The 14,487-nt window shown below is 38.2% G+C and overlaps 1 protein-coding gene and 1 long non-coding RNA gene across 3 annotated transcripts; one reads left to right on the top strand and one right to left on the bottom strand.

Moving 5' to 3' along the window:
• Positions 1-1,029: 1,029 nt before the first annotated feature.
• mcrs1 (microspherule protein 1) lies at positions 1,030-8,214 on the bottom strand. 2 transcript variants are annotated; one of them, XM_077005076.1, is made up of 15 exons: positions 7,950-8,214; positions 7,494-7,593; positions 6,843-7,014; positions 5,567-5,705; positions 5,175-5,339; positions 4,833-4,942; positions 4,355-4,463; positions 4,012-4,150; positions 3,821-3,896; positions 3,248-3,276; positions 3,022-3,114; positions 2,813-2,895; positions 2,226-2,313; positions 1,987-2,114; positions 1,030-1,775 (listed from the first exon to the last, which is right to left on the bottom strand). In XM_077005076.1, exons 2-15 carry the CDS (start codon positions 7,531-7,533, stop codon positions 1,689-1,691), a joined length of 1,458 nt encoding a protein of 485 aa, XP_076861191.1. In that variant the 5' UTR covers positions 7,534-7,593; positions 7,950-8,214; the 3' UTR covers positions 1,030-1,688. The 2 variants fall into 2 exon arrangements, with proteins under 2 accessions (XP_076861191.1, XP_076861200.1); XM_077005085.1 differs by lacking the exons at positions 6,843-7,014; positions 7,494-7,593; positions 7,950-8,214 and having other exon boundaries at positions 5,175-5,341; positions 5,568-5,697.
• Positions 8,215-8,250: 36 nt separating this feature from the next.
• Positions 8,251-9,707, top strand: LOC143514218 (uncharacterized). The gene is made up of 2 exons (XR_013130791.1): positions 8,251-8,785; positions 8,974-9,707. It is a non-coding gene; the product is annotated as an uncharacterized LOC143514218 (long non-coding RNA).
• The last annotated feature ends 4,780 nt before the right edge of the window (positions 9,708-14,487 follow it).

Below are 14,487 nucleotides of genomic sequence, written 5' to 3'. Positions count from 1 at the left end.
TGATTAATTGAAGACAAGAGAACACCTAATTAAAAGAGAGAAATCAAGGAATCAACACTGCCATAAACCTTCTAAAATCCACATACACCTTGTTCAAATAAAGTGCATAACGCAGATGACATTCCAGCTAAGTATAGTTCGCATTACTATATAATATCCCGAATTAAGTTCAAAATCCAGAATATAACATTTTAAGGATCAGTAAGCTGCAGAGCAACACTGAATATTGAATTTAACTAGAAAATTATACATTATATAGGCCTTAGTTTCAGGTCAAAAAAGTTTTGTATCATCTTGCAACAATGCATTCACCTATTTATCTAAATAATTTCAGTTCTTCTCAGGTGAGTGGCAAAACAACTTGAAGATTATACCACATTCCGCCACCTTGATTTACAACTAGCCAAACTGAATAACCTATGTGACCAAAAACCTTCACTGAAATACAGGGTTCCGATACGTAATCCACCAACGTCAAATGGGTCGTAAGAAATTTCAAATGAAATTTCAGAGCAGAATCCTTTCACTTGACAGAAGGGATTACCATTACTGTTTAACAGGCAATATATTGCTCATTTCCCCAGTGGGGGACTAATAAAGTATTATCTTATCTTACATGCAGATTAGTTTGTCACTTGCACACAAACAGTTATCAGCCATAAATGCCTATAGCTCTGTCAAAGTAGTAGCTGGCCACTGAGTCATGTTTTTACAATCCTGCCTGGAGTGATGACGTCCTTGAAAAGGGTTAGGGGAGCAATATGGTGCCTTCACACAAGAAATGTTTAGTGTTTATGGTATATACAAGGCTTTCAGCCATTTTGCATCGTCTAATATAATACTGACCAACGGTTTCAGTACATCTGAAACACATTTTTCACTTATTAAACTACTATAATTGTGCTGGCACATTAAGAAATATATACAAGCATGCAAGTAAAGTACAATTAAATTGTTTTAAAAGTTAGAAATCTAGATTTCAATTAAACTGAATCCAAGGTTTAGACACAATTAACAGCGCACTGACACTGTTGCTAAACTTTGTTTAGTATAGCACAAGTAACATTTTCTTATCAATAATTTACAAACATTAAAACACTACCAATTATGCAATTTTCAGCAAGTACATACTCTCAAACATCTGAATGGTAATTCAACTGTTTCATTTCATTGTGTTTTTGTACTCATGGTTAAACCTTACCTTCGTACAGCCATATATTCCAAATGCAGCTTTATACACATATCTGCATTTTGGCTGAACATGTTAAGAACAATATTGTTCCAGGAAAAGACAAAACAAAAACCAGTTACATTTTCCAATCTATTTTACATAGCTTTACTATACGCATCACATGGGGTACAATATGCTGGTGCATTTCCTGGCATAGTTTTGCTTTTACTGTAATGTGAACTCAAGAATTGCAGGGCCTTACTCAAATCACTCCCATTCAATTAGCTCTGAAAAGGCTTCTTATTCAAAATGAACCCTACAATGTGGATTTGGATAAAATCCTTTCCTCAAAGGACCTCCTGAGTTCTTTTTATAACTAAACTCTTTATGTCCAATTCTACTCAACAATCTAAGTTCTCCTGCTTGGAGATGCACTGCATAGGTCCTGAGCTGACTGCCTCTTGAACATTGTAGGCGCTTTGCTGTTTGCGTCTTCAGGCAGAGGAAGCTCTGCAAATTACTGCTGGTTCATCTTGGCTGTTTCTGCTTTGATAAGAGAGATCAGCTCCTGGTTGATGAGGAACACAAAACGAAGACCTGCAATCTGGAGAAAAGTGAAAGACATGCTAAGTACTGATCTCTGTTTTTCTCACCTGTAAAGGAGCAACTGCCAAGCAGGTCAGTTAACACATTTCCACCATAATTCTTTTTCTGAATATGTGGTCAATATTCACTATTTTGTTCACAATCTGTTTGTTCTTATACTGTATTGTTGTTTTATAGCAGGTGTCTTGGCAAACAAAATTTTTACTTGCCTCCATCACAGAGTTGTTGTTAAGCTTCCACTTGTTACCAGAGAGAACAGGTCTGCCATCAATGTAGATTGGTCTCCGGCCCTCGTTTGCAATGAAGAAATCACCATTGTTTTTCAGTTTGATGATCCCTACAGTCACAAGAAAAGTCATCAATAATAAAATTGTTCAGAATAATCAGTCTGCTTTGTAAGCACAAAGAAATAATATGATGAACAGCAGAACCATTTTCAAATGTATACCCTGCTGTCTGGAAATTTTCCACGCTGGTCCCTCTAAAGACAGATCCACATCTATCTGTTTGTCCTTGGTGGCCCGGCCAAGAGTGATCTATGATGGTGTGGAGCAGATGTAGAATGTAAATAAAACAAAAACAGGTAAATAGTTAAAACAGTATTTACATAAAATAGAATGAATGCTAGTTCAACAAAATTGCTATTTTACAACTTCATGGAAAAAAATCTCACATCCAGTACATTTATTAACATAGAAACCCTAGTTATTTAATGAGTAAATACGGGAGTGCCAAGTTTGTTTTATGGGAGTTACTGCTTCGACTGTTCAGTCATTATGTCTGCTAAGGCTTCAAAACTTATAACAAACATGTAGTCAAAAGCACACTCTTATTGTATGTTGTGCTAATCTCTATTTGTTACATCTTGCAGCACTTGACAATGATTTGTGTTTGGTTACCATGAACTAGGCTAAATGGAGTTAGACATCATGACCACTCATAAAAAGGACAGCCAAAGGTAAAAAATAAAATAATCTAGAAATAAATAACCATGAAAATCAATTTCTCATTTCTAATAGGATGAGCAGAACTCACCTCTCTAGACCTCATGAGGTATCGGACCATGCGGCCTCTTAATGCTGCCAATGTCTGGTTATCAAAGTCTGGAGAGTTCATGCCTGCAGACAAACCAGGAACCCATAAATGGAAGGTATCTAAGCAAATCACAAAACCTATTTTTCGTACCTAAACGTGAAGCATAATTGAACAAAGCCACAGCCCCACCAGGGCACTGTGACGCTGACCTGTGATGCTGTCCACTAGGACCTGCCACCGGGGAAGCTCCTGCTCCAACTGCCTGATCTCTCTTTTCTGATGTCGATCTGCAACCATCAACTCTACAAGAAGAAAGTGGAGTGGAAACAATGGCAAGGTTGGAAAGAGCGGCAGAAGAAGTGGACAAAAGGTACATGATATACAACCAGACAGTCACTTTTTGTGATTATCAGGTTGGTGAAAACCATTACTCACCATGCTCCAGCACCTCATCCCTACTGTCCCTGGAAGGTGCAGCTTTAGTCAGTACAAGCACTGTAGTGTCCCTAAACACTAAATATTCTGTACAAATTTAACCACAGAATTATTCTAACAAGAATGCCCCTGTATTCACTGGACAGCTATCAAATACAACACAAAGCAACACATTTATTCAAAGTGCAAATGCCAGGGTTTAATTTCACCAGGTAGTTAATTTTTAATATGCAGCCATCAGTTTCTGATCTGCAGGATCGAAAGGATACCTTAAATGTGTCAGGCTCATTACAGATAAAGAAGTGTGTTTTGATGGAAACAGCCTTTAAAACCAACTTCAGTTTTCAGAATGAATTAAACATTTTTTCTTTAAGTTAAACCTTTTGTCCCAAAGTTCTTTGTTAATAAACTTAACTAAAGTATCTTGAAAAAAGTTTTCATGTCTTGTTTTTATTCATTTATTTGTTTGTTAAACTAAAGTTTTCTAAACTAAAGCTTGTTTGTTAAACTAAAGCTTCCAAATTTTGTGCTGTAGTGTATGCAGTGTACACATTTAGGACTGTGAATTCATACTTTAGCTTGGCATCATCAACCATCTGCTCTGCATCTGAGAAGTTAAGAACCTGGTCTGCTTTGGGGAGTGGTTGGACTGTAAAATAAATATACATGTTCACAATTAACATCACAATTTTCAAAAGTTCTTTTAAAGGTTTTTATTCATTAGTCAATTCAGTTTGCTATGGTGCATAGAAAAATCAGCTCACCACTTTGATCATCCAGTAAGTAGTATTGTTTGAGCAGTTGCCAATGCACCAGCAAGCTCTTGGCTGTGCGTGATGGGTAAAAGACACTGGGGTGCTTACTCAGCAAGTCCTGGAAGACCTCCAATTTTGGTTGACTGCTCTACTCAAAGTGGTTCACAAACAGAAAAAGTGCTTAATATCCAAACCCAATATTGCCAAAAATGACTTCAAAATATGCATCACGAGAGAACAAAAGCAACAACACATGACATGTCCCGGAAAGTTGCATTAAAATATCTAGCAAACACTTGTACTCTTGGTGAACGCAGATATTTTGAAAGTTCCTAAAAAATTGCTGACTCACCGAGCTAATCTTTGCCAGCAGAACCTCTTCTGCTTGGCTGAACAAAGCTTTACTCTGCACTGCAGCGATAGCTTCTGGGTGGAGTTGTCTCATGGCCTGCCAAGCCAGCCTGGGGATGGAGGGGAGGGGGGACTGCATTACAAACAAATACCATGCCAGCTAATAAATTCATTCACCATGGCTGAAGCAAAGCTGACTGAGGTTCTGAATATTGAAAGAAACGTTTTATTTTCTTTATTCCAGACACTGGGCAAAATTCCAACTAATCACTGTAACAAAAAACACCCATTAACTTAGATTTATTTGAAAAGAGAATCACGAGCGAAGCATGCATAAATTATCACACAAGTGGGACAATTTAAAAGTCAATTTGGAGTTAAAATTCTCTGCATGCAAAGGGGAGTGAAACTATGTGTTTCAAGCAGGTAATTCACTTAAAAAGAAAACCCAGTAGCAAAATGCTGATAATGACACTCACTTTGATATGACAGGGTCATAGAGCAGAGCGTACCACCGCTCCTGAATCTCCCTAAGCGTGAAGCGACAGCTGAACTTCACTCCCAAGTGAACAGATGTGAGATCAGTCGTCTGAATACAGAAACACAAGGCATGTCAAGGTATGGCATGTGCGTACTTTGCACAACCATAATCACTAAGCAACTACAAAAGGTGAAATGTGAATTTAATCTCTTACATTTTAGTGCTGAACATTACATATTCAATAAGCCCTATTTGATCAACTTTTACTGACAATGTATACTAATAAGCTAATACCAAGGCTGAATCCCTTGCTGGCCTATAAAAATGCATATAAAGAGACCTGCAGCACTGCATTAATTAAGAGCAGGTCATCGGTGGGTTTCCAGCGTCCAAGATCTTTAGTGATCTGCAGAGGTTGCTTGCTTTTCTTCACTCTTTTGGTAATTGGGGATGGTGTGATCACCATGGTGAGCGGTGGAGTTAAGGAGGTGCTGGATTTTGAAACCTAGAACATGAAGCATAAGTAGCATGTATATTTAATAGTCATATGTTTGCAACTACCCCTAAAAAACAAAAAGCAATATTTGATTTCCATCAATACAGCAATTCTATGACCACATACAGGGTAAAAACTATAGCTGCTATGTACTCTTTTGGTTTTATGAGTACTTCCACTACTCAGTAGGATGAAAAGATGAAGCATAACATTCTTTTTTTACTTCTATTCATTACCTTTTTTTTCTCATTAGACGATGGCTCGGTGCCAGTACATCGAACTGGCTCGATTAATGGGGGGCCCTTTACCCTGCTGGAAGACTTAGCCAGGCTGCTCTCAACAAGTTCATCGTCAAACTTTTTTCTCTTAATTGACCTGTAAAATCAAAGATTGACACTGTTCTATTAGGACAAAGATTAAACAAAATTAGAAAAACACTCTCTGTGTGACATCCTCCATAACACATGACTAACTGTTTCTAAACAGTTAATGCGAATGCTCACTATTGTTTTATGTCAATTAAACCTCTTCTCAAAATGCTTGTCTAAATGTCTTATACATAAATAATACAGTGTATAAACTAAACATAAAGCAGAACAGAATGAATACATTTGAATGAGTCATGGCAATGCACATCTATTCTCAGTAAGTAGACCTACTAACTAGTACAGAGTGAAATGATTGTAATCAATTAAACTAATAGGTACACCTACTCCATGACTCCTGCACACAGACGTCTTTACATTCTAGAGATCACTGCAAGTTGTAAACAATCTGTCCTGCACCATGATACACTCAGAACACCCCGACCAATAAACTTATTGTAGGGGTGACCTGCAATAGTCGCTGATTCGACTATAGTTGACTATACCCCCTAGTCGACTATGAACGTCATAGTCGAATGTACCATTCTAACTGCATGGGGGTGCCCAGGGATGCTGCTAAGAATTAGTTGTTACATGAAATGTCTATGTTTTCGTTATATATAGCCTTTTGTCAAATAAAATCATCCTAATTTCTGTTAATAAATATTTTTTAATGATGTGTGCGCATTAACAATAGGCATCTTCCTTACTACACATTAATAAATCACACCCTGCAGTTGCACAATCCAAATGAGCGGAGCTGAACATTAAAGTTCTCTAACGTTTCATAAAAAAATAAATAAGTCAATAAATAAATAAAAGCTGAATAAAGGCAACCTACCATGTTTATTCATTTATCTGAGTGTTTTAGGTTTTTACATTGAAGTGGAAAAAAGCCCTGAATGAGAACGGGATCCCGTTTAAGGTGCTCTAGATTTAAAAAAACCTGATTTGACTATTACTCGACTAAAGGGAAAATCTGACGAATCAGATTCGACTATGAAAATCCTTAGTTGAATACACCTCTACTGATTGGAATGAAAAATGCATTTGCAGCTCAGTGGTGTCACTAGGTAGGGGTACCTAATGAAATGGTAACTCAGCATATATGGAACTCTCACAAACAAACAATTCAAAGAGGTCACACCTGGAAGAACTTCTCCTTTTGGGAACCAGACCACCTCCGCTGAAGGCCTGAGCAGCTGTTCTTTTCACATCCTTTACACCTGTGGTCTCCTCATCTTCAGATCTGTTTTGTATTCCCATACTTCCAACAGTTGACCCTCCAACCACTGCAGAGCCAACATCTGCCTTAATATCTGTGCACCAAATGAAGAAACTTGTCAAATGCCATCCGTGGGAGTCTATAAATCTTTTGTGGTCAACTTAACATATATTATTTGCCAACCATACATACTCAAAGTCATGCAATGGCATGTACAATTAAAAAGACTGGCAAATGCTCCTTTTCTGTGTCTAACTTTATTGTTCTAATGCTAATCAGGGAAACATTACTCATTATTCATGTGACATAACCAGAACAAGTATTTCTTAAGATGCTCAAATGCTCTTGTATATTGTGTTCTTGTATATTATTTCGAATGTTTAGTACTAAAACTAATAAAGATTTTACATTTATCCTATAAATAGCCTAGAATTAATAACACAATAAAAGGTCAGGTGCCCAAACGAGTCTAAACACTAAACAGTCAAGTGATTGGTATTCGTGGTACAGTAAATGCAATTCAGCAAGCAATTTCTGTTCTTCTGTAAATGCGTTTTTAAGCGGCCATCTTACCCCTTTCCATGATTTCGTTTATCGCCGTTTTAATGTCCATCAAACATTGCCTCCACTGCGTAGATTTCCAGCTAACGTTGATACTGCATCAGCTAGCTAGCTACCATTTCAAGTAAACACAAGGCAAGGTGTCGTTAGCTACTCAGTTAGCTGTTAGCAAGCTTAGTGGTTTCGCTAAAATAAACAATGGTTAAAAACCCATTTATACGAATGTAGGATACGCGATGCTAAAACAGTCACAGATACAGGTCACTGTTTGGACATCCAGCTATACATCTGGCGATATCTACAATTAAGATGTACTGATAAGCTAACTATCAAGGTAGCAGCTATCCAGTTAGGCGACGTAGCTAACGTTACTCACAACCTTTGTCTAAACAAGAACAAAACATTAGCCAAATACATAGCTATTTTAATGAAATATGAATTACAGGAATTTACAGGTTAGGAATTTACCTTTGTTAAAGTTAATTTAATTTTAGCCTGATATTCGTTTTAAAAGAATTTCCCTTTTCATTCTATAAAAAACAGCAAACTATAGCCTTATAACAAACTTAGCAACATAGAGCTGACACTATATGAAACATTTCCGGGTTACGCAGGAAATTGCTTTAGCAAGATCTTTGCGGACAGTGACATAACGCCATCTATATGGAATTTCGTTCGCAAGGTTGATGAGTTGGAAAAATGTCTGCATATTGAAAATCTAAGAGAATGACGCGATTCTTTGCTGGACGCCATATTCGGTTAGTCTTTGTTCTATGAATGACGTCTCGCAGAGGAACCTTAAGATCACACTGCTTAGACAGCTTGCCAACTATTAGTGTCCAAACTAAATACTGTATGTGATTAGGTCTGGTCAAATATTAATCCTTAGGAAACTATTTTCAGCTATTGATTTAAACGAGGTATCGGGTCATTCTACAAAAACGTCCACTTCTGACATGTGTCAAAACTTGAAAATAAATGTATTTTTCTAGGCTTTAAAATTATACTGTACTAATTGGCTATAAGAACATTCATAAGGTACACCTAAATGGCTTTTTGCCTTTTTTGTACATTTATTTGAAGATTTCATGTACCGTGTATGTATTGGATTCGTTGGAGTGGTTATTTTGTATACTCTTTAGCACCACCTAGTGGTGATTGCAGATTGAACAGGAAGTTGAATTGAACAGGAAGTAGTGTCAAAAACGCCTTTGTTTCTCTGTGGACTCTTAGCGTGACCAGCTCAGCTCTGCTATGCTATCCTTTTAATCCTTTGCCTTAAAGCCCACGAAACGGCTTCGTCTGTAAGTTTTACTTTGTTTACACTAATATTAACGTGTTTATGTTAATATTTTGAGTTGAGTACAGCTTTTGGAAATAGTCAGTTTGCTGTTGATTCATATAGGAGTATTGGTGTTTAGTTGTTAAAGCATTGATTACTTAGTATTTACTCAGATACTTACCAGTTTGTATTTTGCGTCCTTTTTTGCAGTTTTACAAATTACATATTTTCCTGCATTAAATCCTGCCGAATTCAACAACATGTCTGTTCCTTGGAGGATGCATGGCTGGGGAATATAATGTTAAGCTAGCTGTATAGCTAAAAATACGTTGCCTGCACCAACCTTTAGTGAGGACAGCATAGTGTATTTATCACTGGTGTTACCTGACCTCATTTTGAATAAAAGCAACTTTTATTAAATATTATTTCTCACCTTCCACTGCACATGCAATCACAGTAACTGTACAATAATGAAGAGGCTAATTATCAAGAGATAATAATTATTATTTTTAAATGTTTGCTACAACTGTGTTTGAATGACATTTCTTCCATTTTGTAACCATTTATTTGCTTTAAAAATGAAAATGTTATTGAAAGTTTGTTTTAAATGTGAACTCTTGAGTAGAGGAAATTTGAGCTAATTCAAAATACCTACCATGACAAATTTGATGTTTTTATGTGATGTTCCCAAAAGTGCACACGGTGACACCAGTGACATAATGAGACACCAGTGACATCCATAAGACTTCCATGGAGTCCTTAACACTAATGAGTCATTTTCTCTGAGAATTTACTTGCAAAATGTGTTATTTATGTTGTTCTATGGAACTGGTGTTTTAATTTCAATATGTAAATACAATGTAAAGACATTAGATATTGGTGTTTTGTAAGTTTGAAGAAAGCTAGACAGCCAGAATGTCACTTTAAATAAAACATGGAGCAGAGTGCGTGGCATCTTCTTTATTCTTCGATATCATGGAACAATAAAAACTGTAAAAACTTCAGTATAATGTATAAAAGTATAAAGTATAAAACTTCAGTAAAATATTAGAGTGATTTTGCACCTATATTTCTTGATCACCTTTTCTGTCAACAACTGCGCCAAGCTTTGTTTGGACTTTGTATTCTTCAAACTTTTGTACTTGCATTTCAATGCACAAAAAAGTGCAAAATGGGATGTCAGGGTCTTTCTGACTTTGGTGTTAACTCGCTGACCACAAAGAATATTTTGGGTGTGAAGCTCTGGGCTGTCCAGGCTGGCATTCTTCTGTCGACTGCAACACTTCTTAATCCTTTCATATTTTATTTTCCAGCTGGAGATTTCATGTTTCAGCTTTTCTATTTCCCTCCTTTTTCTTTGTGCCTCTCTCCTGTGTACTCTCCTGCTGTGTTGTAGTTGTCTGTAAAAACAAAAATATGACATTTAGAAAACCCCTCTCTCTCTTATGAATCTGGTAGGAGTATGGAAAATGGTGTGTGTGGGGGGGGGGTATTGTTTACTTTTCCGTTTTTGCTCTTTGTGTGTGTGTGCGTTTCTGTAGTTATCAACTATATGGATATTACAGTCTCTGGTTTATATGGTATATATGGATATTACAGTATGGTTTATACTTTCGTGAGTGACCGTAGCGCGCAGCTCCGCCCACCTCGCGCAAGCGGTGTAGGCGTTTATACTTTCGCGAGCGCCACTGCAGTGTTCTCCAAAACGATAGGTGGCGATAGGTGGCAGTGGAGAATAAAAAACCCCTGCAAAACCGGTGAAAGAACATTTTTACCTGACCAGAGACCGTATATATACACATCAGGCATCAAACGTAAATATGGCTTTGCAGTGTTGTCCAAAATGATACGTTAATTGTAATTCCAGGATGAAACATGAGAGAACGTGAAGACGTTAAGATTGGGCGTTTTGAAAATAAACAACCATTAAATAATGTGATAAAAAAGCGAATTATTTCGATTCATTTCGAGTATATGTATAAATATTTAACTTAATTAAGTTTAACGTGCTGGGAAATATTGAAATGGACCTTGAAAGTGATGTACAATTGCTTTAATTCCACCTTGTAAAGGTGTATGAACCCGGCAAACATGACTTTGTCCATCGCGCTGAAGCGCGGCAGGTGCACGACGGGGCCCTCGCGCACAGGTGGAGCCACCGCGATTACGTCATTTTCGTATCAAGTATAAACCAGGCTTAACAGGCTTCAGGCTGTAGGCGTTTATACTTTCGCGAACGTGAGAAGCCTCTCGCTGCAGCCTGCTTGGAGAACGTCGCGAGCGTCGCTGCAGTGTCCTCCGAAACGATAGGTGGCAGTGGAGAATAAAAAAAACCTCTGCAAAACCGGGGAAAGAACATTTTTACCTGTCCAGAGACCGGGGCTGTGTTCGAAATAGTTTACTACATACTACTGGCATACTGATCGAGCCCCAAATCAGTATGTCGTATGCAGTATGTGACCAAAATGAAAATTTCCAGTTCGCGAAACATACCCGGATGTCCTACTACTTCCGCAAAATATTCCAGTACGCGAACAGAGCTATCTTCGTGGTGTACTGCATCCCATCATGCAACGCTACGTTCACGTGACCCCGTAGTGTGCTTTGCTTTTGTCGCATACTGGAAACTGTACTGCATACTACTACAAGGACCAGCAGCCCCGTCGACAGGGGGGGACAACCGGGTCTGTTGTCCCGGGCCCCAGGGCCAGGGGGGCCCATCAAAGAGCCCAGCAATTTATTTTTTATTTGAAGTCTATAATTTTTAAATAATCTTGAAATCTTTCATTAATATAAAATTCTGTACTCAAAATAAACTCAATGGCTAAAATATATATGTTTTTTTACCTATCTGCATATTTTCCATTAAGTGCATTCACCCCCGCATCCCACTGGAAAATGGTTTGATCCAGCACCGACCGTAACCGACTGGTACCCGCACAACAGCGGGAAATACAGTGGTGGATAGTTAAAGTAAATACAGAAATCTGGAGCGCAGAAAAGAAAGGAAACATTTACCTGACGAATTTTAATGTTGCATTGTGTTCCAGGTTTGAAAAGTGCTGGAATTTAGGCTAAAGTACTTGAAAATGCTTGAAATTGTAACTACTTCGTTTCACAACAAATAGCTGTCCGACTGAACAGTTCTCGTGAAGACGTTAAGATTGGGCGTTTTGAAAATAAACAACCATTAAATAATGTGATAAAAAGCGAATTATTTCGAGTATATGTATAAATATTTAACTTAATTAAGTTTAACGTGCTGGAAAATATTGAAATGGACCTTTAAAGTGACGTACAAGTGCTTTAATTCCACATTATAAAGGTGTATGAACCCTGCAAACATGACTTTGTTCATTGTGCTGAAGCGCGTCGCGCGTGAAGTTACAAAAGTCGAGAGGTGCACGACCTCGCGAATGGACAGCGCGCGAGGCACTCGCACACGGGCGGTGCCACTGCGATTACGTCATTTTCGCGCGAACGCTCGCGACGCGTCAAGTATAAACCAGTCAGCTGTCAGAAACAGCTTTGATGTGTGGCTATATTATATACTATATGACCTAACAGAAGGATTGTCAAATGACGAAATTCAAATGACGTGCGCCTAGGGGAGGGGGGGGGGGGGCACATTAAACTTTCTTGTCCCGGGCCCTAGCAAGACTGTCAACGGGCCTGAGGACCAGTATGCAGTATCCAGTATATACAGAGTCCAGTATCCAGTATGTAGTAGTCTATTTCGAACACAGTCCGTATATATACACCAGGTAGTGATGGCAAAACGAGGCTTCATGAACCAATGGGGCTTTCCAGCTGAAAGGTTCACCAATAGGTTCATTACCTGAAGCCTCGTTGACTCGTTCTCACTAGTGACACCTGCTGTGCAAAATAATATATGACAGACTCAATTAATTCTGAGTCAGAGAAAACTGGAATGTCTGTGTATAAAATAAAATATTTTTGCCATGTCCCAATGAATATAAAAGTGTGTTTTAACATGGAAATATTATTTGAGTGATGCGATGTTGAACACGTAAAATAAATACTTAAAATAAATGCTTGTGGAACTGAAAGACAGGAAACTGCAACAGATGAAACAAATATAAATTGCTGATTTTTATTTTTTTAAAGAAGCTTTTAAAGAACAGTGTTGGGGTTGAGTCGATTCCTTTTCTTAGACGCCTTAGAAGCCTACCTAGCTTAAGTCTATAATAATACGAATAATAAATAATAGCTGATCTAATCTATTTCATAACAGAACTTTAACCACTAACTCTAACTAATTAACCAATGCACACCTCTCACAACACCAACTTAAAACCCACAAAGGGCCGCAAGTCTCAGAGTCCTTCACTGGATCGGCTACCCGCGGGAATGGGCAAATAGATGCTGAAACGGGTGGGTTTTACACATACCGCAATTTTACAGGTGGGAATGCGGGCGGGTCAGTTAAATACGGGTGAGCCAAACGAGGATGAAGTTTCAGAAGACATCGAACTTAAGCCACCTAAGGACGAATCGTTCGATGTTTTTTGTGGTGGACAGAACACAAAGACAATTTCCCCAACCTGGCAACAATTGCCCGAAGTGTCCTCTCAATCCCCGCATCCACCGCTGCGAGTGAGAGATTTTTCCTCCGCTGGTTTTGTGACCCAAGAGCGCAGAACGCAGCTCAAACCCGGGACTGTGGACGATATACTGTTCCTGCACTGTAACCTAGGATAGATTTGTGAACCTATGCGATTTTATTTAGTTATAGCCTACTGGCATTTGTTCCCTCTCGTTTTGCATTATGTTATGGCACCGGTTGGCTACATACATTTTCTTGCGTTTTACCAGTTGCTACTTTTAGATAGGAATACTGTTCCTGCACAGCAACCTTAGATTTTATTTTGTGTTGTGCTGACGTTTTTTCAGAGGCGCATTGATAAATAAAGTGCTCTATAGGAATACTTTCGATTTGTGTGATTTTTCACGGGCACAGGTGGGTAACGGGTAGAATATTAACGGGTTCGGGCGGGTACGGATTTAACTTTGAAATAGCCACAGGTTCGCGTGTGAGTGGGTGCTGTACTCTGCGGATATAGGTGGGTGCGGGTCTCAAAAAACGGACCCGTGCAGGTATCTGCACTGTAAAAAAAAAAAGTGTAAAAAAACGGTAATTTTCTGGAAATGGGGGCGCCAGAAAATTACTGTAAAAAAACAGATAAGTACTGTAAATTTAAAAACATACATAAACTGTAAAAAAACGGCAATTTTCTGGCGCCCCCGTTTCCAGAAAATTACCGTTTTTTTACAGTTTATGTAAAAAAACAGATAAGTACTGTAAATTTTAAAACATACATAAACTGTAAAAAAACGGTGATTATAACACTTAACATGCAACACTGTCATTTTAAAGGAAATATTCCTAAAATTGAATGTGGTCTTTACTCTAGTTCACATTCAATTATAACAATATTGCAGTGTGGTGTAGGAAGGAGAGGTAGCAAACAGATCCACCGCAGCACAAGGCTTTTTAAATTCAAACTGCCTCAACAACATAATCACGCCAGACCCCACGATCACGCAGAAGAGACTTAATTTAGACACAAAACATGAGAGAACGGCAATAACACGACAACACTACACAAACATGGCATAGAATAATTCACACAGTACAACTACATAAATTGATGAAGGGGGACTTAAACCAAGTAATGCACATAATCAAGTACACAATTAATC

Source organism: Brachyhypopomus gauderio, chromosome 1 (genome assembly GCF_052324685.1).
Source record: "Brachyhypopomus gauderio isolate BG-103 chromosome 1, BGAUD_0.2, whole genome shotgun sequence".
Classification (NCBI taxonomy): Eukaryota; Metazoa; Chordata; class Actinopteri; order Gymnotiformes; family Hypopomidae; genus Brachyhypopomus; species Brachyhypopomus gauderio.
This window is presented reverse-complemented; position numbering and strand designations above follow the sequence as displayed.